The sequence below is a fragment of the Pogoniulus pusillus genome, chromosome 40 (genome assembly GCF_015220805.1).
Source record: "Pogoniulus pusillus isolate bPogPus1 chromosome 40, bPogPus1.pri, whole genome shotgun sequence".
Taxonomy (NCBI): domain Eukaryota; kingdom Metazoa; phylum Chordata; class Aves; order Piciformes; family Lybiidae; genus Pogoniulus; species Pogoniulus pusillus.
In genome coordinates, this window is record NC_087303.1 from 3,048,166 (window position 1) to 3,073,115 (window position 24,950).

At 61.6% G+C, this 24,950-nt stretch overlaps 1 protein-coding gene across 1 annotated transcript; it reads right to left on the reverse strand.

Moving 5' to 3' along the window:
- Positions 1 to 20,371: 20,371 nt before the first annotated feature.
- Positions 20,372 to 23,876, reverse strand: CCR7 (C-C motif chemokine receptor 7). The gene is made up of 2 exons (XM_064174397.1): positions 23,829 to 23,876; positions 20,372 to 21,436 (listed from the first exon to the last, which is right to left on the reverse strand). The coding sequence occupies exon 2, from the start codon at positions 21,311 to 21,313 to the stop codon at positions 20,372 to 20,374; it is 942 nt and encodes a 313-aa protein (XP_064030467.1). The 5' UTR covers positions 21,314 to 21,436; positions 23,829 to 23,876.
- Positions 23,877 to 24,950: the final 1,074 nt, after the last annotated feature.

A 24,950-nucleotide genomic window follows, 5' to 3' on the forward strand; every position in this document is an offset into this window, starting at 1 on the left:
CACGGGCATGGGGTGCAGCCCTGCTTGGGCCAGGTGTGTGCAAAAAAGGGAAGACCCAGGCTCCAGGATACGGCCCAGAGCTGGCAAGAGACCAAGCTGCTGCCAAAGCAGGCTGGCACAAGATGGCTGAGGGCAGGGAGCTGCCCAGGGGGATGGATTTTGGCTGGTGCAGAGCAAGGTAACTGCTTGGGACTGCTGAGGATTTGCTACAGCTGCCAAGGGCCAGGGCTGAGCTCTGCCCCTGCAGCCCCAGGCAGGTCACAGGAGCCCAAACCTGCTCCAGCTGGCACCAAGCTTCGGCTTCACTCTGCAAACCTCAGCTGTGGGCTGGGAAAAGGAGTGGAGAGGGGACAAAAAGCACCCAACTGCTGTCCAGCTGGGCACTGGCATCATGGCTCCTTTCTGCTTCTTTCCTGTTGCTCCCTGGCACAGATGGCACCAGCAGAGCCGTTGCCAGGAGGGGCAGCTTAGGAGGTGCCAAACTGTCCCTTTGTCACTGCCTGGGTGCCAAAGGTGCTGCACTATGGAGTGAGATTGGCCCAATTCAGTGCAAAGGGAACCAAAGGGCTGCCCCCAGCTCGTCTGGCCAAAGGGCAGCTCTGGGCTTGGGCTAAAAAAAGCCCCAGGCGTGCCCAAGGCCTGCCCACAATCACCTGCCTGGTGCTGTGCAGGGAGCAGACAGAAGCACCTCACAGCTTGCAGTGCCCATCCCAGGGCAGCCAGTGCCAGTTGCTGTGCTCAGCATCCCCTGCACGGGCAGTGGAGGCCAAGGACGACTCCCCCCTCCCCCAGCCTCCCGGGGGGTCTCTGCAGGCTTTGGCTCAAGGGTTCCTTCCAGATTCAGTGGGCACAGAGCCAGGCAGCAACCCTGAGCAGCAGGGTCCTGAAATGCCCTTTCCCAGGGGCAGTGCCCATCCTGCTGCCCGCCAACGCCTCCGGCTTTGCGGGACCTTTGAAATGCCTGACTGGCATCAGGAAGTGCCCCTCAGGGACTCCTTCCTCTGCCTTCCTGGGTGGCACTTTACAACCTTCCCAACGTTTGCTTTATTAGCAGTGGTTGTTTTTCCCTCTCCTTGCATCCCTGTGCAAACAGCTCCTTCCCTTCTCCAACGGCTGCGAGGTGGCAGAGGGCAGTGCCCTCCTGGCACCTTTTGCTTTCTCCTGGCTGGCAGCAATCTATCCCCTGCCACGAGGAGCTCAACAGGCAGCACTGGGACCCCTGGGGAGGTTCAGCAGCTTTGCTCCTGCACAGACAGCACCAGTGGAGGCTGTAGGCAGCAGTCATGACCTGTGTTAGGTGCCCTGAGCCCAGCACCTCCTCTCTGGCAGGATGCTTGGGCAGTGATGGGACTTGTGGTGCCCACAGTAGTGCCAGGGCTAGGGGGGAGAGGGAGGGTTTGGGGAAGATGCCCCTACCCCCCAGTGCTGTTTGCAGCCTGCACTCAGAGCACACCCAAGGTTTAAACCATGGAACCATGGAAATGGGGAGGTTGGAAGAGACCCCAGGGGAGAGAGGCAGGGAGGCCTCATGGCCTCATCCAGCCTGGTCCTGAACACTGCCAGGGAGGAGGAAGCCTCTCACCACCCTCACACTCAACAACTTCTGCCTCAGCTCCACTCTCACCCTGCTCTGCCTCAGCTCCAACCCATTCCCCCTTGGGCTGGCTCCAGCCTCCCTCAGCAGAAGTCTCTCTGCAGCCTTCCTGCAGGAATTGGAAGGGAATTCTCCTGCAGTGGGCATTGCCTGGTGCTGGGCACAGCCCTTCACACCTCTGCTAACCCCTGCTACTGCCAGGCTCCTTTGAGTGCCAGATGGGTGCTGCAGAGCCCTCCTGGCCAGCTGAGTCACCCTTCTGAGCATCAGCACTGACTCAGAGCCCTTTGCTTCCCCCAAGGGATCTGAATCAGCTTCTCTGCCCAGAAAGGGCTTTTTGTTTTCCAGACCTGAGGTTGGCATTTCCACACCGAGGGTGCCCAAGCCTCCCTGGCAGCCACGTCATGCCCAGGAGAGTCAGCAAGAGCAGGGCCAGGAGAAGGAGCAGCTCTGCAGTGGGGGCTGCCCAGGGTGGCCCCAGCCAACAGATGTGTCTGGGCAGGAGCGAACCAAACAGCAGCTGCCATGGCTGGAGTTTGCCAGGCTGGGCTGGAGCATGCCAGGCTGGGCTGTGCTGTGCCAGGCTGTGCTGCAGCAGGGCCCCATGGATCTGTCTGTACTTGCCAGCTGCTGTGAGGGCTTCAGCAGCCAGTGAGGGGAAAACCACTGACGTCAAGGGGATGGAGGAGGTCCTGCTGCTGCCCTGCATGGGCAAAGCTGAGGTGGCAGCACAGGGTGGCTCCTCCAGCTGCCCTCAAGGAGCTGCCTGGCACTGAGAACAGTCCTTTTTTGGCCGGTGCTGTGTGACATTGGCAGCTTATCTTGTGCAGACAAGTTAGGGACAAGCCCAAAAGACGCCTGGCACCTGGAGGCTCCCTGCCCCAGAGAGCCCTGACTGTGCTGCACAGATGTTGCTCAGCAGTCTGCTGAGCCACTGCCACCCTGGATGCCCACCTGGGATGGCCCAGGGGAGCTTCTCATGGGCCAGGGGCGTTAAAGGCAGCAGAAGCTGGTGGAAGGTGTGGAGAACAGGGGTGGTGAGGGGCACCTGAGGGAGCTGGGGTTGTTGAGGCTGAGACCTCATTGCTCTCTACAGCTCCCTGAGAGGAGGCTGGAGCCAGGTCGGGGTTGGGCTCTTCTCCCAAGGATCAAACAAATAATGGGACAAGAGGAAATGTTGCCCCCGGGGAGGCTTAGGTTGGACATTAGAAGAAACTTCTTCACTGAAAGAGTTCTCAAAGCCTGGCACAGGCTGCCCAGGGAGCTGGTGGAATCCCCAACCCTGGAGGTGTTTTGAAGAGGCAGAGCTGTGGTACCAGGGCTTAGCCCCAGCCTGGGCAGAGTTAGAGAGTGGTTGGGCTGGAGGAGCTTGGAAGTCTCCTCCAGTGGAAACCATTCCACGAGTCTGTGAGAAGAGCACAGAGCAGCTCTCTGCTCTCCAGGGCCTGCAGACTGCTCTCGGGCTGGGGTCTCCTTTTCCCAGCAGCAAGTCCCTTCCCGAGGCAGCTTTCAATGCATCATTTCCAGCGAGGGAGCCTCACATGGGGCAGGAACGTGGGGTGTGATGCTGCAGGAGGGCAGCACAGGCTGTGCCACGTGGCAGCACCCAGCTCTCAGCAGCTGAGACACTGTGGTCCAAAGCTTTCCTTGGAAGAATGCTCCTGGGACCCACCCCGGACGCAGCCTGAACCATCCCACACTGATGTAAGACCCTGAGTGAGTCATGGAGCCACCTGCACCTCCACCAGAGAAGGATTTCAGCCTGTGCCAGCTGCCACCATCACCTGGCAGCTCAGCAGAAGGGGCTTGTGTTGGCCCTGGAGGCCACCCCCATCAGCAGAGTCCTGGGGGATCCTCAGCTGGGTTGTCTAAGGGGGTCGTGGAGAGCTGAACCGAGGTATTGGCCTCAACCCTGAGCAGCTGAGGACCTGTCAAACGAACCTGCTGCCCCCAGCAGGCTGAGCCCTGGGGGGTGCTGCAGGCACTACTCTGATCCTGCTCTTCTCAGGGTTCTCCTGATCTAGGGTAGGGTGTCCCTGCCCATGGCAGGGGGGTTGGAACCAGATGATCCCTGTGATCCCTTCCAACCCTAACTGATTCTATGATTCTATGACCAGCAGAACCTGGCACTTGCTGTGGCACATGGGGCACCCAGATCTGTGGATAACCCACCTGGGAGTCACAGAGCTGGGCAGTGGAGAAGCTGCTGGCACGGCCAGCCATGAGGGATCCCTGCACCCACACAGGGTGGGCACTCTGCTCGGGCTCAGGGCCAGCAGCCCACCTGCCACGGGCAGTTAGGAGAGCTGGGGGGAGGTGAGCAGTTGGGCTGCTCCCTCCCCATCTGCTGGACGCAGATCCAGTGCCATGGCCCCCAACACCAGGCAGCAGCTGGGCTATGGCAGGGGCACACCACACACAAACCCTGCTGCGGATGCAGAGCTGAGCTGGAGGCATCACTCCTGCCTCTGGCACCTCTGCCCGTGCCCCAGGGACCCCCCGGCAGAGGCATTGCTGCGGGGCCCCCCTGTGACAGGAGAGACATCGACCTGAGCTGGAGCTGCTGCTCCCTGCTCACACAGCAGCTGCTGCTGCCAGCTCAGGACCTGCCCTGGGCATGCACCGGGGCTGGAAGAGGAAAAATGAAGCCCACTCTTCCCCCTCTTCCTGACCACTGGATCACCCTTCCCAATTTTCCCCTTTCTCCCTGACCACTGGATCACCCTTCCCACCTCTTCCCCCTCTCCCTGACCACTGGATCACCCTTCCCACCTCTTCCCCCTCCCCTGAACCACTGGATCACCCTTCCCACCTCTCCCCAACCACTGGATCACACTTCTCACCTCTTCCCCCTCTTCCTAACCACTGGATCACCCTTCCCAACTTTCCCCTTTCTCCCTGACCACTGGATCACCCTTCCCACCTCAGAGCTGCAATTTTACTGCCAATTTCCCCTTTTCCAGGAATAAGCCTCCTGCAACCCCGAGGGCAGGGATCCATCAAGCAGCTTTTGTCTCGCAGCCCTTATCGAGGCGCAGCCAAGGAGAACAATTGCTCCCCACACTCTCTTCCTCTCCACAATCAGCTTTGTTTGCTCAAGCCGCAACGTCCCGAGCCAGCAGCTGATAGGGGCTGGCGATGAAGGGGAATTCTATCCTGCAAACCCTGCTCGGCCAGGGCAGGGAGGGGAATTGCATCTAACCCTGCTCGGCCAGGGCAGGGAGGGGAATTGCGTCCTGCGAGCCCTGCTCGGCCAGGACAAGGAGGGGAATTGCATCTAACCCTGCTGGGCCAGGGCAGGGAGGGGAATTGCATCTAACCCTGCTGGGCCAGGGCAGGGAGGGGAATTGCATCTAACCCTGCTGGGCCAGGGCAGGGAGGGGAATTGCATCTAACCCTGCTGGGCCAGGGCAGGGAGGGGAATTGCATCTAACTCTGCTGGGCCAGGACAAGGAGGAGAATTGCATCTAACCCTGCTCGGCCAGGGCAAGGAGGGGAATTGCATCTAACCCTGATGGGCCAGGGCAGGGAGGGGAATTGCAACTAACCCTGCTGGGCCAGGGCAGGGAGGGGAATTGCATCTAACCCTGCTCGGCCAGGGCAGGGAGGGCTATTCCAGGCACAGCCCCCAGCGCTAATTGCGGCTCCGGCTGCTGCTGGACAGCACAGGAAGGGGAGAAGCAAACCCGGAGCGCACCGAGGGCCCCCGGATGGGTGCAGCAGCAGAGGGCTGGAGAAGAATGGGCTGATTATTGTGGGCTTAACTGGGATAAAGTGGAGGAGGGTGGTGAGATAGGCGACAATCGCTGGGTGCTGGAGGGTTGCCAGGGGCTGTGAGTGGGACAGGGCAGTGCAGAGGGCATGCAGCCACCTCCCCGCATCTGTGCAGGGAGGCAGAGGGAGGTCTGCAGCTTACAGCGGCTGAAATCCACCCAGAGAGGTGGAGGATCAAGCACTGACAGCTCCTGTTCCCTCATCTCCTTGGCAGAAGAGCCAGGATGGGCTCTCAGGATATGCTTTCCTTGCTGAGCCACGCTCTGGCCAGGCACCCAGTGGCCAAGTGCCACCTGGAAAGTGGCACCTTCCCCTCAGCTGCTTGGGGGCTTCACACGGTGCCTGCTTCACCCTCGTCTGCAGCCCAGAGAAGCAGTTGGGCTGCTGGGGTGGGCTTCTGTGTGGCTCACACTCCAGGGGCTCCGGAGACAATGGGGCCATGGTTTGTGTGGCTGGAGCACGGCAAGGGGCTGGCTCCCAGCTGCTGCCACTTGTCAGGCTGGCAGCACGCTGAGATTTCCAGCAGGCTGCTCACACCTGCTGGGCACAGCAGGGCCAAGAGCTCCTTGTGCCGCTCCACATCTCAGCCCTGGCAGCTGCAAAGGTGCCAGCCCTGAGCTGCCCATGGCCACCCCAAGGTCCCCAGGCTGGGCCATTCTTTGTCCTGGCCAAAGCCCTCAGTGCAGCTCCATCCACTCCTGACCCAAACAGCTCTGAGATGCCTTTTTTTCTCCAGCTCTACCCTTGGCTCTCTACAACTCCCTGCAAGGAGGTTGTTGCCAGGTTGGGTTTGGCCTCTTCTTCCAAGGAACAAGACAAGAGGAAACAGCCTCAGGTCGTCCCAGGGGAGGTTTAGGTTGGGCACGAGGAGCAATTTCTGCCCCCAAAATGTTGTCAAGCTCCAGCCCAGGCTGACCAGGACAGTAGTGGAGTCCCCATTCCTGGAGTTACAGCCATGGAGATGTGGTGCTGAGGGACATGGTTTAGTGGTGCCCTGGCAGTGCTGGGTCAAGGGTTGGAATCCATCAACTTAAAGGTCTCTTCCAACCCAAACAATTCCATGATTCTAGCTCCAGTCTTTGCCTCTGCTATTGTCCAAGCCTGCAGGAAAAGGAAGGAGAGGCCTCCTGGTTCCTTCCTGCAGTGAGCCATAGCTGCTGTGGGGCTGCTCTGCCTGCAGCTCCTCTGCATGCTGGAGCTGTGCTGGAGCAGGCTCCCACCCCTGGGGATGCCACCACAACACCTTCCACCGAACTCACTCCGAGGCTAAAGGTGCAGCAGCTGCTAATGGACTCTAATGGAGCTGTGGGATGCTCCAGGGAGCTGTGCTGAGCAGAAGGAGCAGCAAACAGCTCAGCAGCACCTCCAGGGCTGTGCTGGCTGCCACTCTCGGGCATCCCCTGCGGTCACGGCTCCAACAAACCGTAACAGTAACAGAGGAGGAGCTGCCACTCTCCAGGCACCACCAGGCAGGCAGGAGGGGAGACCTGGCTCAGTGCCACCACTTCAGAGGACTTTGGGTATCCCTTTCTGCCTCACCACCATCCTGATGCCACCAGGTAACAGCAGCACTTTCGTCTGCAGAGGAGCTCTGGTGAGATGCCCTGCTAGGGGCTGGACCTGGCAGCAGGGGCAGCCTGGCCCACGCAGCAGCCACAGCACCAGTCTGGCTCATGCAGCTCAGAACAGCACCCACCTAGGAGGCAGGAGAATGTTCAAGCATCAGATGGAGCTTTCAGAGCCTAATGAAGTGCAGGAGGCTGCTCCAGCCCCACCAGAGCAACAGCACACAGCCTGGGGAGAGAGAGAAACCTGGAGCACAGCCTGGCAAGGAGAGGCTGAGGGTGTGCAGCTTGGAGAAGAGGAGGCTCAGGGCAGAGCTCATTGCTGTCTGCAACTCCCTGATGGGAGGCTGTAGCCAGGTGGGGTTGGGCTCTGCTGTCAGGCTCCCAGGGACAGAAGAAGGAGACACAGCCTCAAGTTGTGCCAGGGCAGGTTCAGGCTGGATGTTAGAAGGAAGTTGTTGGCAGAGAGAGTGATTGGCATTGGAATGAGCTGCCCAGGGAGGTGGTGGAGTGCCCATGGCTGGAGGTGTAGAAGTCAAGCCTGGCTGGGGCACTGAGTGCCATGGTCTGGTTGATTTGCCACGTCTGGGTGCTAGGCTGGACTGGATGAGCTTGGAGCTCTCTTCCAACCTGGCTGATTCTATGATATAACAGAGAAGAAAACACCTCCAAGGCTGTTAGGACTCGATCCTCAAAGACTGATCAGGGCTCGATCCCTCCAGCTTCCTGCGGGCCCCCTCCTCTCTCTGCCGGGCTCTGCGTTGCAGCAGGTCGGTTCCGCAGCAGCTGGCAGCTTCCATTGCCCCTCTCTGCCTTTTTGGGTCCTGCCGCAGGTTCAGAGGTGCCAGAAATGCGGTGGTCTCCTGTTGCCCTCCAGCGGCAGCGGCTCTGAGCAGCCCCAGCGCGGAGCACAGCGGCAGGCAGCACCGCGCTTCGCACCTGCCCGGCTGCAGAAGCCGCTAATGCCTCCCTGGTGCTTAATAAGCAGCTAATGAACAGGCAGTTAATGAAGAGGCAGCTAATGCAGCCCAGATGTCGCTCCCCAGTCCGGGAGGAGGCTTGAAGCTGCAAGCAGGCTGCCGGCTCCGGCTCCATCACACCCCTCACACACTGCTGCATCTCGGCACAAACCACCCCCAGCTGTGCAAAGGGAACGGCCTGGATCTGAAAGCTTCTGCCTGTGTTTCCCTTCCCTCCCAGGCCAGCAGGCAGCGGTTCCAGGCTGGTGCCATCGCCCCTGTTGCTGCATCGGTGCAAAGAGGCAGGGGCGATGCTCGCAGCTGCCCACGCCCCGCGGCGCAAGGCTTTTATCTCCTGCTTTTGTGATCGGCTCCCTCCTGCACCGCCTCGCAGATAAGGAGCTCCGAGATGAAATCTCCCACGGCAGCCCTGCGACCGAAGCTCTGCGCCCTCTGCCCCGATGGCACAGATAACCGCACCGCTACAAACCCACCGCTGCTGCCCAGCCCACGCAGCAGAGCAGCTCGCAGGAGTCCAGCTGTGGTCACGCAGGAGGTGCCCTGAGTGACCTCGCCAGCACACTCCCACTCCTGACCCCATTTCCCTTCGCAAGGCTCCTTGCGAGGTGCACTCGCAGCTCCCTCCTCCTGCAACCTCTCTCCTCACGCCCGAGGCTGCGAGGGCAGTGCTGTGTCTGCTCGCCACCCGCGTGGGCCCACCAGACCCCCAGCACCGGGGAAGGCCTTCCCCAAGGCCTCAGCTCTGAGGGGCACTGATCCCACGACCCTCCGAGGTGCGGAGCAGTGAGCGGCCCCCGCGACCCCCGAACGGCCTCAGCACCACCCCTGAACGTTCAGCTGCCCGCACGGCCCCGCTGAGGGACTGAGGCTGGCCGAGCTCTGGCCCTCAGCGCTGGCACAACCACCCCAGGCGCACCGCAGACCCCTCCGCACCCCCGCCCGTGCGCTCGGCCCCGCTCCGCGAAGCCTCCGCAGCCGCCGGCCCGGGGCTGCCCCACGCCGCGGGGGGGGCCTGGACCCCCGCTCCCCGCTGCGCCTGCGCGTCCGTGTGTCCCGCCCCCTCCCCTTGCGGGGGCAGGGATTGGTCGTGCCTGGTCACGTGGTGGGGCAGACCCACCAATCGCGTTCTCGGGAGGGCAGCGGAGCTGCGTGTCCGCCAGGGGGCGCCGGAGGGCGGCGGCAGGGGCGGAGAGGGCGGAGCGAGGGCGCGCGTGGGGAGCTGGTGTGTGACGTCACAGCGGCACGTGTGTGAGAGTGACGCCACAGCGGCACGTGTGAGTGACGTCACAGTGGCGCACGTGCTCAGCTGGAGCCCGAGGTGCAGCTCCCAGAAGGGCACTGAGAGGTTGGTGCAGAGAGGGGCAGTGAAGCTGGCAAGGGGCTGGGGAGCAGGGCTGGGGAGGGGCAGCTGTGCGAGCTGGGGGTGCTTGATCTGGAGAAGAGGAGGCTGAGGGGAGGCCTCACAGGATCGTGGCATCATAGAATCAACCAGGCTGGAAAAGAGCTCCAAGCTCGTCCACTCCAACCTGGCACCCAGCCCTGGCCAGTCAACCAGAGCATGGCACTAAGTGCCCCAGCCAGGCTTGGCTTCAACACCTCCAGCCATGGGCACTGCACCACCTCCCAGGGCAGCCCATTCCAACGCCAATCACTCTCTCTGGGAAGAACTTCCTCTTAACATCCAGCCTGAACCTCCCCTGGCACAGCTTGAGGCTGTGTCCCCTCATTCTGTTGCTGGTTGCCTGGCAGAGGAGCCCAACCCCCTGTCTGCCGCTCCCTGGAAGGGGCTTGGAGGCAGGCGGGGGTTGGATTCTTCTCCCAAAAAAACAGCACCAAAATAAGAGGAAATGGCCTCAGGACTGATGCTTGGAATGTGACCTGGGCTGCTCCATAGCAGACCTCAGCACTCGAGGAGCAGCCGTGGCCTGGTCCTGGGCTGCTCCATAGCAGACCTCAGCACTCGAGGATCAGCCCTGGCAGAGCCTGGTCCTGGGCTGCTCCATAGCAGACCTCAGCACTCGAGGATCAGCCCTGGCAGAGCCTGGTCCTGGGCTGCTCCATAGCAGACCTCAGCACTCGAGGATCAGCGGTGGCAGAGCCTGGTCCTGGGCTGCTCCATAGCAGACCTCAGCACTCGAGGATCAGCCCTGGCAGAGCCTGGTCCTGGGCTGCTCCATGGCAGACCTCAGCACTCGAGGATCAGCCCTGGCAGAGCCTGGTCCTGGGCTGCTCCATGGCAGACCTCAGCACTCGAGGATCAGCCCTGGCAGAGCCTGGTCCTGGGCTGCTCCATAGCAGACCTCAGCACTCGAGGATCAGCCCTGGCAGAGCCTGGTCCTGGGCTGCTCCATGGCAGACCTCAGCACTCGAGGATCAGCCGTGGCAGAGCCTGGTCCTGGGCTGCTCCATAGCAGACCTCAGCTCTCCAGAAGCAGCCGTGGCAGAGCCTGGTGCTAAGCCAGCCTTAGGTGCCACTTCCCATCAGCTCACCACGGCTTTGGGGCCTGTTTGCCCTCTCTCAGGTGGGGAGCAGGAGCTGCTTGCCTCTTGCTCTTGTCCTGCTTTCAGTTGGGCTTTGGGTGGCATCTGATGGGACCTGCCGAGGGCCCCGGCGGGCTGCCTGGCTCCGTGTCTGCTGCCCTGCTCCGTGTCTGCTGCCCTGCTCCGTGTCTGCTGCCCTGCTCCGTATCTGCTGCCCTGCTCCGTGTCTGCTGCCCTGCTCCGTCCGTGTCTGCTGCCCTGCTCCGTGTCTGCTGCCCTGCTCCGTGTCTGCTGCCCTGCACCGTGTCTGCTGCCCTGCACCGTGTCTGCTGCCCTGCTCCGTATCTGCTGCCCTGCTCCGTGTCTGCTGCCCTGCTCCGTGTCTGCTGCCCTGCTCCGTGTCTGCTGCCCTGCACCGTGTCTGCTGCCCTGCTCCGAGTCTGCTGCCCTGCTCCGTGTCTGCTGCCCTGCTCCGAGTCTGCTGTCCTGCTCCGCGTCTGCTGCCCTGCTCCGTGTCTGCTGCCCTGCTCCGCGTCTGCTGCCCTGCTCCGCGTCTGCTGTCCTGCTCCGTGTCTGCTGCCCTGCTCCGTGTCTGCTGCCCTGCTCCGTATCTGCTGCCCTGCTCCGTGTCTGCTGCCCTGCTCCGAGTCTGCTGCCCTGCACCGTGTCTGCTGCCCTGCACCGTGTCTGCTGCCCTGCTCCGTGTCTGCTGCCCTGCTCCGTATCTGCTGCCCTGCTCCGTGTCTGCTGCCCTGCTCCGTCCGTGTCTGCTGCCCTGCTCCGTGTCTGCTGCCCTGCTCCGTGTCTGCTGCCCTGCACCGTGTCTGCTGCCCTGCACCGTGTCTGCTGCCCTGCTCCGAGTCTGCTGCCCTGCTCCGTGTCTGCTGTCCTGCTCCGTGTCTGCTGCCCTGCTCCGTGTCTGCTGCCCTGCTCCGTGTCTGCTGCCCTGCTCCGAGTCTGCTGCCCTGCTCCGTGTCTGCTGTCCTGCTCCGCGTCTGCTGCCCTGCTCCGTGTCTGCTGCCCTGCTCCGTGTCTGCTGCCCTGCTCCATATCTGCTGCCCTGCTCCGCGTCTGCTGCCCTGCTCCGTGTCTGCTGCCCTGCTCCGTGTCTGCTGCCCTGCTCCGAGTCTGCTGCCCTGCTCCGAGTCTGCTGCCCTGCTCCGTGTCTGCTACCCTGCTCCGTGTCTGCTGCCCTGCTCCGTGTCTGCTGCCCTGCTCCGTGTCTGCTGCCCGGCTCCGTGTCTGCTGCCCTGCTCCGAGTCTGCTGCCCTGCTTCGTGTCTGCTGCCCTGCTCCGTGTCTGCTGCCCTGCTCCGTGTCTGCTGCACTGCTCCGTGTCTGCTGCCCTGCTCCGTCCGTGTCTGCTGCCCTGCTCCATATCTGCTGCCCTGCTCCATATCTGCTGCCCTGCTCCGTGTCTGCTGCCCTGCTCCGTGTCTGCTGCCCTGCTGTGCTGTGCTGTGCTGTGCTGCGCTGCGCGGGGGAGCACGCAGCTGGCAGCGCCCCGGGGAACAAAACAGTGCAGTGTTTTTGTGAGGGCGTGGAGCAGCTTTCCTTGATGGCAGATCTGATGTCACTGCGCTCCGTGTTTACTCCTTTCAGGTTTGGGTGGGTGAGGCGTGGGCTGCAGCCTCCGCAGGTAGGAGCTGTCTGCAGAGGTGGAGCAGTCTCAGGCTTTGTTGTTTTGTTCACTTCGCTTCTGCAGAAAGCCACAAAGAAAGGACTTTGCCTTGCAAACAGGGGCAGGAGGCATCAGCAGAGTGAGGCCACATGATGCCAAGGAGCTTGCAGCTTGCAGCAGGCAGCTTTGAAGGTGCAGTGGAGGCAGTGACTCTGCTGCCAGCTCTGGGTTGGAGCCCTGTGGTGAATCCTCCTGGCTGTATTTTTTTGGCTGGTGCCCCAGGGTGGGACATCACAGGGGGTGAGAAGTGGAGAAGTCTCTGCTGGAGGAGTGTTGAAGGAGGTGTTGGAAGCAGAAGTTGCCTCCTGTTAACCCTGTGCTGGGCTGCAGCCAGAGGAGTGTGGGCAGAGGACAGGAGAGGGGATTGTGCCCCTTGGCACTGCTTAGACCACACGTCCAGTCCTGCCTCCAGCTCTGGTGTCTCCAGCAGGAGGAGGGCACAGAGCTGCTGGAGTGAGACCAGAGGAGGCCACAAAGATGAGTTTAGGGCTAAAGCAGCTCTGCTGTGAGCACAGGCTGAGGGAGCTGCAGAGGAGAAGGCTCCAGGGACACCTCAGAGCTTCTGCCAGTGCCTGAAGGGATCCTGCAGGGAGGCTGCAGAGAGACTTTCGCTGAGGGGGTCTGGAGGCAGCCCAAGGGGGAATGGTTTGGAGCTGAGGCAGAGCAGGCTGAGAGTGGAGCTGAGGAAGAAGCTGTTGAGTGTGAGGGTGGTGAGAGCCTGGCCCAGGCTGCCCAGAGAGGCTGTGGCTGCCTCCTGCCTGGTGGTGTTCAGGGCCAGGTTGCCCTTGCAGTGCTGTGCCTGAGTGCCAGGGGCTTCTCTGGGTTGGCCTGCAGGAGCTGGCAGCAGAGGCTGCCTGCTGCTGAGCAGGGAGCTGAGGAGCAGCTGGAGGAATGGGGCAGGGTTGGGGCTGTGCAGAGCTGTGGTTGTTGCACTCCAGCAGCAGGTTTACAGCTGGGGCTGCTGCCGCAGCATAGCTTCCACTGCTGCACCTGAGGGCAGCCCTGGAGCTCTGCAGGGCTGATGCAGAGGCTGAGGGAAGCCTCCTGGGCACAGCTGCACGCTTGGGAGATTCACTGGAACAAAGCTGCTGCCTGCAGGATCCTTTCCTGCCGCTGGGAAAGCTGCTCCTGGCTCCTGGCTCTGGTTGCAGCTCACTCCGGGGTGGCTGCAGCACAATTTTGTGGCAGGAGGGGACTGGCCCAGGCCATTTGTGGGGTTTTTGTTTCAGAGTCGTGCAGGAAATCTGGGTGTGAAGCTGGCAGGTGACACAGTGGAGATGCCATCTTTATGCCAGGAGCATGCTGAGGTTCAGCATTTCGAGGCCATTCTTGACCCCCCCCCCCCGTGGCAAAGGCTGATCCAGAGGCCAAGATCCAGCGAGTCAAAGCCATTTAAAAGCAGCTTCCAGAGTGTAAAAACAGCCTCAAACGACTCCACTTTCTGTCCCCATTGCCTGTGGAGGACTTGAGCAGGATTCAGCAGTGCCACCCAAACCCACCCCTTCATTTCAGGGCAAGGTTTTCCTGCCCTTCCCGGGGTCCCTGCTGGGTGGGCTCGAGGTGGTGCCTGTGGCTGGAGCCTTTCTCAACCTTTCCCACATGGTGTCAGCAGCCAACAAGGAGAGGCTGAGCTTGGTCCTCCTGCGGACTTCTCCACGCCATAGCCAGAGGGCAGAGCCTGGGCTGGGAGCCCTCTGCCAAGGGGGTGTGGGTTTGCATCTCTTTGGAGGGCGAGGGTGAGAGGGGAGCAGCTCAGCTTGGAGTTGTGTCCCTGCTCTCCTACCAGCCCCCAGCTTTCTGTCTGCAGGTCTCTGGTGCTGTATGATCACAGCCTCACATGTGTGAGGGGTTGGAATGAACCCAAAGAGCTCACCAAGTCCAACCCACCTGCCAGAGCAGGACCATCCAGTCTAGCTCAGGGCACACAGGAGCACATCCAGACAGTCCTGGAAAGGCTCCAGAGAAGGAGACTCCACAACCTCTCTGGGCAGCCTGTGCCAGGCTCTGGGTCCCCTCTGATCTGCTGCTCTCTCACCGTTTGTGCCTGCGTGGCTGGAGGGAAGCTCTGGTGTCACACAGCTGGGACTCAGCTGGGTTGTGGTTGCTTCTGACAGAGTGGCCAGGCTGTGACCCTGAGGTGGTGGTGTCATCATCTCAGTCTCCCCAGGGTGCTGCTGTGCCTGCAGTGCCAGGCAGCAGGCTGTGGAGCAGGGATGAGCTGGTGTGGAGCAGGCTGTGACCCCTGGCATACCTCTGGCTGTAGCTTAGGAGCAGGTATCCAGGGTGGCCATGTGCCAAAGGCTCCCCCAGAGAGGAGCAGCTCTTGGGCAGAGCTTGAGCCTCACTGTGCCTCATCTCTTTTGCAGGGGCAGCTGTGGGCCTGGTGCTGGGGCAGCTGGCAGCAAAGCTGTGGTGCTGCAGGGTGAGCTGGCATTGCCAGTGCACGTCCAGCCCATGCAGTGCCCTAGGCAGGATGCCCGACTGAGGAGCAGGCTCTGGCAGAGCCGCAGCTTGTCTGTGGTGGTGTGGAGCCCTTGTTTGGGCTTTGCTGTCCTCTGCAGCCTTCAAAACAGCCTCCAAGCTGCAGTCTGGGTCCTGTGGGCAGCGCTGGCACACGAGAGGTTGCCACTTTGCAGATGGGTCTGAAGCCCTGCCAGGAGCTTGCTGGCAGTGAGACCCTTTAGGTGAGCCTTGTGAGGAGCTGGGCAGGAGCAGCGAAGCTCCCTGGGAGAGCCTCAGGCAGGCAGAGAGCTGCGAAGGTGTTAACCTCTTCAAAGCAGCCTTGTGCAACTGGCTGGTGGGGAGCAGGGCTGAGCTGCAGGGGCAGAGCCTGCTGCCTGCCTTAGTCATCCAGAGAGTTGTTTTTCCCTCTCCCCTTCCCCGCCCTGGCACGGGGGCAGAGATTATTTCTCACTGCTTGGTGTGGCCAAACCTTAGAAGGAGAACTGCCTTATCTGCAGGGGGATCAGGCAGCTCTGCCCTCCAGACACCTGCAGCCCTGCCAGGGAGGTTTTGCTCCCCTGGCGTTGAGTTTTGGTCTGGAGAGCAGCTCTGAAAGCAGCTCTGCACGCAGAGGGCAGCCTGTGGCAGCCTTCTCACCTCCTGCCAGCCCAACGGTCCCTGCGGTGCCCTCACAGCAAGGTGCAGAGTGGGAGGGCTGCTGTGGAATAGAATGGAATGGAATGGAATGGAATGGAATAGAATAGAATAGAATAGAATAGAATAGAATAGAATAGAATAGAATAGAATAGAATAGAATAGAATAGAATAGAATAGAAGGCAGAGCCCAGCAGAGAGAGGAGGGGGCTGCAGGGCGCCGCAGGGATCGAGCCCTGATCAGCCTCTGAGGATTGGGTCCTGACAGCCTTGGAGGTGTTTTCTTCTCTGTTATATCATAGAATCAACCAGGTTGGAAGAGAGCTCCAAGCTCATCCAGCCCAACCTAGCATCCTGCCCCTGCTTGGGGCTCCTGCAGCAGTTCTGGGCCTCTCCAAGCCTTTGCAGACAAGCAGGGGCAGGATGGGGACAGCTGCAACTTCAGCTCCCACCTGTCCTGAAAGCTTCAGAGCAGCTCAAGGCTCCAGGGCTGAGCACTTCTGGGCTGAAGCTGCCAGTGTGGTGCCCCTCCACAAGAAGGGTCAGAAGGAGGACCCAGGAAATTCCAGACCTGGTGAGGACAGAGATGCTGCTTTCTCCTTCCAGAAGCAGCCTTGGCTCTGTGTGTGTGTGCCCAGAGAGGGTTTTACCTCCTCTCTTCTCCTCCCTCACGTTGCACAAGATGGAAAATGCAGAGCAGCTGCAAGGGTCACACAGAAGCTTTGCAAGAGAGGTCCTGAGGCTTGCAGGGGCCTTAGCCCTTGCTGCTAGCTAGAGAAGGCAGCAGGGTGGATGGGTGGGAGAAGCTCTGGGTTTGGAACAGGAGGCTGTGTGCAGGCTCTGAGTGCTGGGAGCCTTTGGGATGTTTCCTTGCCCTAGCAGTGATTTGATCATTCCCTCTCCCACAGGATTTTGGCTATCAGAGCTGCCCTGCAGCCACAGAAGGGTCCCAGGCAGAGCAAGATGGTGGCAGGAGGAGGAGGAGGAGGAGGGGACTGCAGTCAGTATCTGCCTGCTCTTATTTTAGGCACCTGAGCTGCAGAGAGCAGAGCAGCAGGGAGGGAAGCTGCAGTTTCGGTTCCCGCGAGCTGCTGATTTGCATGGGCAGAGCAGTGGCAAAGAGATGAGCTCATGGCTGGCACAGCCATGCCACGCTGAAGGGCAGCCCAGGGCCTCCCTGCGTGTTACAACCTGAGCTGTGGCAGTGCCAGGCCCTGCTCTGGTACCGAGAAGCCTTCACTCCCTGCCTGGGGGACTCTCAGCCATGAAGAGCTGGGGTCTGGCTGCCAGTGCCAGTGAGGGCAGCTTGCTGCCCAGGGCTGGCATCTGCCCATGGCTGCAGAATCTTAACACCTGAGCTCTGCTGTGTGCCAGCAGGGTGGCAGGAAGGCTCCCACCTGCACAGGGCCTGTTTGCCTCACAGAGCTCCAGCCCATTCTTTATGAGGGTGACAAAGACTTCCCTCTGCCAACTGCCCAGGTGGCACAGCAGAACCCACAGCCCAGTCTGGAGAAGCTTCCTCTTCACCAGCACATTAATCACATCCTTCACCAGCAGGGGCAAAGCAGAGCCCTCATCCTGGGTTACCTCCCTCAGCTTCCAGCTCACCTCCTGCCCAGCCCTGCCTGGTACTGAGGGGTTTCAAACCTTCCTTTTAGATAGATACACAGGGGGAAGGAACTGGCAGGGAAGTGGAAGGGGCTGGCAGCAAACCTTTCTTGGCAGTCATGAGGGATCCAGAGCTCCTGAGCCACCATGGTTTGGAGGAGAGGTTGCTGAGCCCACCTGGAGCCCACCTGGGTGCTGGTTGCTCTCCTGGTCCTCAGAGGATGGCTGAGGGTGGAAGTGAACTCAGAGCTCATCTGTGCCAAGCTCTCCACCACAGGCAGGGACAGCTCTCATCTAGGCTCAGCTGTTCAAGGCCTCATCCAGCCTAGCCCTGACCCCCCCCGCCACAGGCAGGAGGCAGTCACAGCTCTGGCTGTTCCTTGCAGCCCCAGTGGCCAGGGTAAAGCTTGGCAAAGAAGATTGAACACTGGAGGCTGTAGCCAGGTGGGATTGGGCTCTTCACCCAGGCAAGCAGCAACAGAACAAGGGGACACAGCCACAAGTTGTGCCAGGGCAGGTTGAGGCTGGATGTTAGGAGAAAGTTGTTGGCAGAGAGAGTGATTGGCATTGGAATGGGCTGCCCAGGGAGGTGGTGGAGTTGCCACTCCTGGAGGTGTTGAAGCCAAGCCTGGCTGGGGCACTTAGTGCCATGCTCTGGTTGATTGGGCAGGGCTGGGTGCTAGGTTGGGCTGGCTGAGCTTGGAGCTCTCTTCCAACCTGCTTGGTTCTATGATTCTCTGAGGCTGGCACTGAACTGGGTGAGCACCCCCAGGAAATGGCCTCCCCTGCTCCAGCAGCCTCTGCCTGCTTTGGTTGGGGTGTCTGTGGCCAGAGGTGTGACCTTGGCTGGTGACTTGGCTTGGGTCTTGCTGCTTTCTAGGAGGGCTGTGGATTGGAGTTCCTCTTCCCTTAAACTCCAGGAACATCCCGAGCTTGGCTGGGAGTCAGCTCTGAGGGACTGCTAAAACCTGGAGGCTTTCTGCTCTGCTTCCTACCCAGGGCTGCTGTGGCTGAGAGCTCCTCGAGTGCCCTGCCAGGGCAAGCCCTGGGCTTTGGCTGCCGTGGGGCAGAGCTGTGCTGCGGTGCCGTGGGCTGGGCAGGCTCCTGCAGCTGCCTGAACCTCAGGCCGGATGCTGAAACTCTTTTCACTGCTTTCTCTCGAGGGAGAAACCCTAAGAGGCATCAATTGTCTGGTGAGAGCTCAGCTGGGTGCCAGCCTTGTGCCAGCCTTGGCAATCAGGTGGCAGCTTTGGTGTCTTCTGCCTTCCTCCCTGGCTCCAGGTCTTGTACAGGCTGGATGGGGCAGAGCCTGTGCCAGGCTGGAAGGGACCCTCCAAGGGCATCTTGCCCAACTCCCCAGCAGGCAGCAGGGACACCGCCAGGCTGCCCAGAGGCCACATCAAGGCTGACCTTGGATGTCTCCAGGCATGGGGCCTCAACCACAGCCCTGGGCAGCCTCTGACCCTGCAGATCTTTTCCAGCCTTCGTGGTTCTGTGACCCCCCAGGAGCCCTGGGGCAAGGTGAGGAGGGAATGGTCTGTACAGGCTGATCCTGCTGTGCTGCCCACTTGGGCTTGCAGAGCTGGCTCAGATGGGCACCCCACAGCCTCCTGTGGGGGTGTCCTGGACACCAGCTCTGTGCTCACTGCCTCCCAGGAGCACTTTGCAGTGCTGTGGGGGCTCATTACTGACTCATTTGAATTGCCAGTCAAGAGGCAACCATGAGCTGATGGTTGGACCTGGTGATCTTGGAGACCTTCTCCAACCTCAGTGGGTCTCTAAAGGCAGAGCAGGGTTGCAGGGTTGCAGGGTTGGGTTCATAGCTAACATAAAGGCCAGAAGCTCATCTTGGGGGGGGGGTGTGTGGGGTTGCTCACTGCATAACTCCCCAGCAGGTGAAGCAGACCCAAGCTTCTTTCCTACTGGGTTGATTTTGCCTCCCTCTTTTCCCTGCAGGGCAGCACTGCCACGAAGCTGCTGCTCACCATCCAGCCCCTGGCAGGAGGGGCAGGGGCTGAGCTCTCCTGACACAAAGAAGCCCCAGGCTGAGGAGGAAATGGGATGGGAAGCCCAGAGAGGCTTTTCTGGCATTGGGGTAGTTTATTTTCCAGAGGCAGCACAACACATCCAGTTCCCAGGCTGCAGGAGGAGAGTCTCAGGAACAAAATTCATGGCAGATTTGTGCTGTTGATTACATTTCACAACAATGAGGGACCCTGAGCTCCTCCCTGCCCTGCCGAGGGGCTGCAAGTGTGGCTGGCCCAGAAGGGTGCTTGGTTTGTATGGAGGCAGCTGCAGCTTTGCCTGTTCAGGGCCCATCTGAAGCCTTCCCGGGCTGTGTGGGAGGGGAGTGCCAGAGCAGGGCAGTGAGGGTGCCTGGCACAAGAGGTTTGGGCTGGAGCAGTGTGGGGCTGGGGCACATTCAGGGGCAGGTGCCTGTGTGCAGCAGCTTTCCATCAGGTGAGGAATAGGTTGTGTGGCAGAATCCCAGCGGGGTGGGCTTAGAAGTGCCCTCTGGGGGTCATCCAGACCCTGCTTCAGCAGGGCACCCACAGCAACCTGCCCAGGAGCACAATGGCCAGAGGGGGTTGGAAGCTCTGCAGAGAAGGAGGCTCCACAGCCTCTCTGGGCAGCCTGCTCCAGGCCTCCAGCACCCTCACACCAAACAAGTTTCTCCTTCTGTCCAGGTGGAACCTCCTAGGGTCGAGTTTGTGCCCATTGCCCCTTGTCCTGTCCCTGGGCACCACTGAGCAGAGTCTGGCCCCATCCTCTTGTCCCTACCCCTTAACTTTTGCTGAGCATTGCTCAGATCCCCCCTGGGGCTGCTCTTCTCCAGGCTCTGTTGAACCTTTTGCTCCTCACAGAGCTGTTCCAGGGCCCTCAGCATCTTCAGAGCCTCCCCTGGACCCTCTCCAGCAGTTCCTTGTCTCTTTGAACTGGGGAGCCCAGCACTGGGAGCCAGTTTGGCTTTGTCCACCACTTGGAACCTGAGCTGTGCCAGGCACCCCTGTGCCAGCCTCGTGCAGGGGGTGCCCTTTGGGACGCTGAGGAGGCCTCTTCAGCAGAGTGGAGCAGCAGCTCCAAAGGACTCAAGCCAGTCTGGGATCAGTGGGTGCATGCCAGGTGTGGATCTGGTGGTGGTGGCATCCCTGGGGGAGGCAGAGCAGAGAGCTGTGTGCTGGGATCCTTCTCAGCTTCCCTTGTGAGCTGGATTCATGCTGGAGCCTGAGGCTGATGCTGCTGCTCTGCCTTGCAGAGGGAACCAGAGGCAGCACTGCTGCAGGCGTGGGAGGGCAGCAGGGGAGGCTCGCCCAGGGCAGCACCCAAAGCAAGGCTCAGCTCCAAAGCTGGCAGCTCAGAGGTCTTCTTCTCTTGGTCTTTGTTGAGGAAAGGCTGAAGACCTGTCAGGAATGGCCTGAGGAGCTCTAAACCCAGCAGTGTCCTTCCACTGCTCTCAGCCTCTCCAGCCCTGCTGTGCTCTGGGTGCTGGCCGCTGGCCCTGCGGCGCTGGCAGGACTCTCTCCGCCGCTCAGTCAGAGCAGAGGAAGCTCCCCAGAGAGTGCAGCGCGGGCAAAGGTTGCCTGCAGCGGGGCTCAGGGGGAGAAGGTGGTGGTGGTCTCTGTCTCCATGGCCAGGGAGGACCTCTTGGTGTCGCGGCAGGCGGTGAGCTGCCAGAGGCGCTGCTGGCTGAGGCAGCCCAGCTCCTTCAGCAGCTTGAAGAGGTCGTGGCGGAACTTGACGCCGATGAAGGCGTAGAGGAAGGGGTTGAGGCAGCACCTGAAGCAGGCCAGGGTGTAGGTCACGTCGTCTGCCACGTCCAGCTTCTTGCTCTCCTCGCAGGAGCTGGTGTGGTTGAAGGCCGAGATGGTCTTGGCCAGCATGACGCCGTTGTAGGGCAGCTGGAAGGCCACGAAGGCGACGACCACGGCGATGATCACCTTGATGGCTTTGTTCTTCTCGAAGTTGCGAGCCTGCAGCAGCGTCCTGATGATGATGAGGTAGCAGACGGACATGACCAGCAGGGGAACCAGGAAGCCGAAGACCATCTGGGACGCCTTAACGCCGGCGCTGAAGCTCTGCAGGTCGCTGGCGATGAGGGCGCAGCGCGGGAGGCTGCCGGAGAGGTTGACTCCGCTGTGCACCAGCTCCGGGGTGGAGAGGATGAAGGCTAAGAGCCAGACCAGGCTGCAGGTGACTTTGCTGAGGAAGACCATGCGGGGCCGGAAGCGGTGGGCGGAGGCGGCCTGGACGATGGCGAAGTACCTGTCGATGCTGATGGCCAGCAGCAGCAGCATCCCGCTGAAGAAGCTGACCCTGCAGAGGCAGTAGACAGCCTTGCAGGCAGCCTCCCCGAAGAGCCAGTGCAGGGCGGCGCTGGCGGCCCAGAAGGGCAGGGTCAGCAGGAAGAGGATGTCCGCCAGGGCCAGGTTCAGCAGGTAGATGTCCGTCATGGTCTTCAGCCTCTTGAAGTAGACGTAGGTGAGCATCACCAGGCCGTTGCCCAGCAGCCCTGTGAGGCAGATGAGGGAGTACATGGCCGGGAGGAAGGCAGCTCGGAAGTCCCTCACCGCCTGCTTCTCGCAGGGCGTCTCGAAGAGGCTGTAGTCGATGGTGGCGTTGGAGTCGTAGTCGTCGGTGACGTTGTCCCCGAGGCAGAACTGGGGTGGGGAGAGGCAGAGAGGGTTGGGATGGGTTCGGTGTCGAGCAGGAGCGGGGAGGAGATGCCAGCCACAGGGAGTTGCCAAGCCTCGGCTTGTGCCAACCTGGCCGACAGAGCTGGCAGAGTCGCGGGTGGGGGAGGTTTGGGGTGCTCTGGTGGGGCTCGGGGTGGGAATTCCAGCAGAGATGCTTTGTGCTCAGCCGGAGCAGCACCTGCAGAGGCTCACACCTGGGGCTGCCCTCCTGGAGGGGTCAGGGCACATAGAGTGCATGGGCAATGCCAGCTGGGGAGGAGCTGGAGGGGGAGGACAGGCACAGGGAGCCGTTAGGAGCTGTCGTGGCCTCGCTGCCGCCGCCTGCTCCAGACCCCTGCCCTTAGCGTGGGCTCTGATCGCTCTCTGATCCTTCTCTGATTGTTCTCCTTTCATCTTCCTACACCCCCGCGGCAGAGGCAGCTGCTGGCATCGTGCCCTGCTTGCTCTGTGACTGATTAGTCTCCAGCAGCTTCTTCCCAGCGCTGGCAGTTCAAAGCTCTCCCCTGGGTACCTCTCCAGTTATCAGCAGGCATCTCCACGCTCTCCAGCTCTGCACCTTGGCCCTCACCACATCCTGCCTGCTCTGGGCCATGGCACCAGCAGTGAAAGGGAAGAGAAAGAGGTTGCAAAGGTCTCCTCATGCTGCTGAGCCTCTGGACCAGTCAGACCTGGGGACTGTGGAGTGCCCAGGTCTGCTCCTGTGCTTGGGGAGGGGGCACCAGGGTCCAGCCTGTGGGTCAGCAGCAGGTCATGGAGTCATAGAATGGTAGGGGTTGGAAGGGACCTGCAGAGACCATCCAGTCCAGCCCCACTGCCAGAGCAGGGACACCCCAGGCAGGGCACAGAGGAACACATCCAGGGTGGGGTGGGTGCCTCGAGAGAAGGAGACTCCACAACCTCTCTGGGCAGCCTCCTCCAGGCCTCCAGCACCCTCACACCAGAGAAGTTTCTCCTCCTGTTGAGGTGGAACCTCCTGGGATCCAGCTTGTACCTGCTGTGCCTTGTCCTGTCACCGGGCACCACCACAAAGAGCCTGGCACCTTCACCCTGACACCCACCCCCAGGTATTTATAGAGGTCCCCTCTCAGCCTTCTCAAGGACCAGGCGGCCCCAAGGCTCTCATCCTGCTCCGCAGTTGCTCTGAGCAGCACAGAAGGATGCTGAGCCCTTCCCGCCTGGGCACCATCGGCGCTTCCAGGCTGACCTCAGAGCTTGCAGCAGCTGCTTGCAGGGAGCAGAGAGAGACTCTGCACAGGCTCCCAGCCTGGGCTGCTTTTGTCTGTCTGGGAAGTGCTCCTTGTGGTGCTGGAGGGAGCTGTGGTGCTGGAGGGAGCTGTGGTGCTGGAGGGGGATGTGGTGCTGGAGGGGGATGTGGTGCTGGAGGGGGCTGTGATGCTGGCAGGGAGCTGTGGTGCTGGCAGGGAGCTGTGGTGCTGGCAGGGGGCTGTGGTGCTGGCAGGGAGCTGTGATGCTGGCAGGGGGCTGTGGTGCTGGCAGGGAGCTGTGGTGCTGGAGGGGACTGTGGTGCTGGCAGGGAGCTGTGGTGCTGGCAGGGAGCTGTGGTGCTGGCAGGGGGCTGTGGTGCTGGCAGGGAGCTGTGGTGCTGGCAGGGGGCTGTGGTGCTGGAGGGGGCTGTGATGCTGGCAGGGAGCTGTGGTGCTGGCAGGGAGCTGTGGTGCTGGCAGGGAGCTGTGGTGCTGGCAGGGGGCTGTGGTGCTGGCAGGGAGCTGTGATGCTGGCAGGGGGCTGTGGTGCTGGCAGGGAGCTGTGGTGCTGGCAGAGAGCTGTGGTGCTGGAGGGAGCTGTGGTGCTGGCAGGGAGCTGTGGTGCTGGAGTGGGCTGTGGTGCTGGAGGGAGCTGTGGTGCTGGAGGGGGCTGTGGTGCTGGAGGGAGCTGTGGTGCTGGAGGGGGCTGTGGTGCTGGAGGGAGCTGTGGTGCTGGAGTGGGCTGTGGTGCTGGAGGGGGCTGTGGTGCTGGAGGGGGCTGTGGTGCTGGAGGGAGCTGTGGTGCTGGAGGGGGCTGTGGTGCTGGAGTGGGCTGTGGTGCTGGAGGGAGCTGTGGTGCTGGAGGGGACTGTGGTGCTGGAGGGGACTGTGGTGCTGGCAGAGAGCTGTTGGTGCTGGAGGGGACTGTGATGCTGGCAGGGGACTCTGCTCTGCCAGCCTGTGCCACCAAAGCACCACAGCTCTGCTCTCACCTCCATCCCTGCCCCGTGCCTCAGCACCTCCTGGCAGGGGCTGTCTCCCTGCCGTGCCCCGCAGCTCTGGGGGGGTGCCCTTTGCCTGGCAGAGCTCCCAGGCCCTTTCTTTGCCCCCTCCCAGCTGGATTTCAGCAGGGCAGGTTTGGAGCCTCTTACCTGGAAGACCAGAGGAAGGCTGAGGACGAGGCTGACCTTCAGCTGCTTGCCTGCAGGGGAGGGAGGCAGAGTGTTAGTGCCGGGGTGGGGGGAGGGTCCGTGGGATGCTCTCTCTGAAGCCAACCTGACCACGACATCCTCAGCCCTGCACAGCTCCCAGGGCTGCCTGAGCTCAAACCTGCTCGCGGTGCTCACAGCCTCACCCGGGGGCACAGAGCAAGGAGCTGCCAGAGCACGGACTGGCATCAGGCCCCTCCAGCTTCACCTCCAGAGAGGCTGAGAGCTGAGGACAGGTCACTCGGGCGCCTCTCTGCCTCTCTTTTAGCCTTTTCGTTATTCAGGAGGCATCTCCTGGGCCTCGCTGCGTGCTGGGAGCACATCCAGCCCAGGGCACTCCAGCTGTGAGCGTGGCTGGTCCAGCTGCTGCCTGCCTGCGGCGCAGGGAAGCTCCCAGCAGGAGGGACGGGGCTGGGGCTGGCTGAGATTTATTGCTTGTCTCGGTGTCAGAGCTGACTTCTGCTGGGCTGGGACTGGCGCTGCAGGGCAGGAGGGCACTGCAGAGGCAGCTGTGCTGCCGGTGAGAGCAATCTCTGGCGAGCAGCTCTTCCTGCTGTGGTTAGCAGGGGCGCAGGGGCCAGTGAAAGCTTTCTCTGCTCTATTTAAAGCTCTGCCAGCACCTACCTCAGGCACCGGTGGCAGAGTTGGGCAGAGCAGAAGGTGAGCAGGCAGCTGGGGGGGTTGCCCTCGCCTTGCTCTGAGCAGCTGTGGCCTTTCTCTGGGGGCAGCTGGCAGAGCTGCCCTGGGCCTCCTGCTGCTCCTCCTGGGCAGTCTCTTTGGGCTCCTTCCCTACCCACAGCCTCTCCCTGCCCTGCTGATGCCTGCTGCAGGGTGACTGAGCGAGGCTGGCAAGGGGCAGGAGATGCCTTTGGCTTCCAGCTGCCTGCTTCTCGTGGGGCAGCTGTTTGTAAAGCTGCCCAGGCCCTGCTATGCTCTGCTTAGCTCTGCCCTCTCCCTGGGCACCCTGCTCTGCCAGCCCCCTGGGCAGGCATCACAGCAGCCCAGGCTGATGAAGCTGCACCAGCTGAGGGGGCAGGGAGTGCTGCAGCAGTGTCCCCAGTGAGG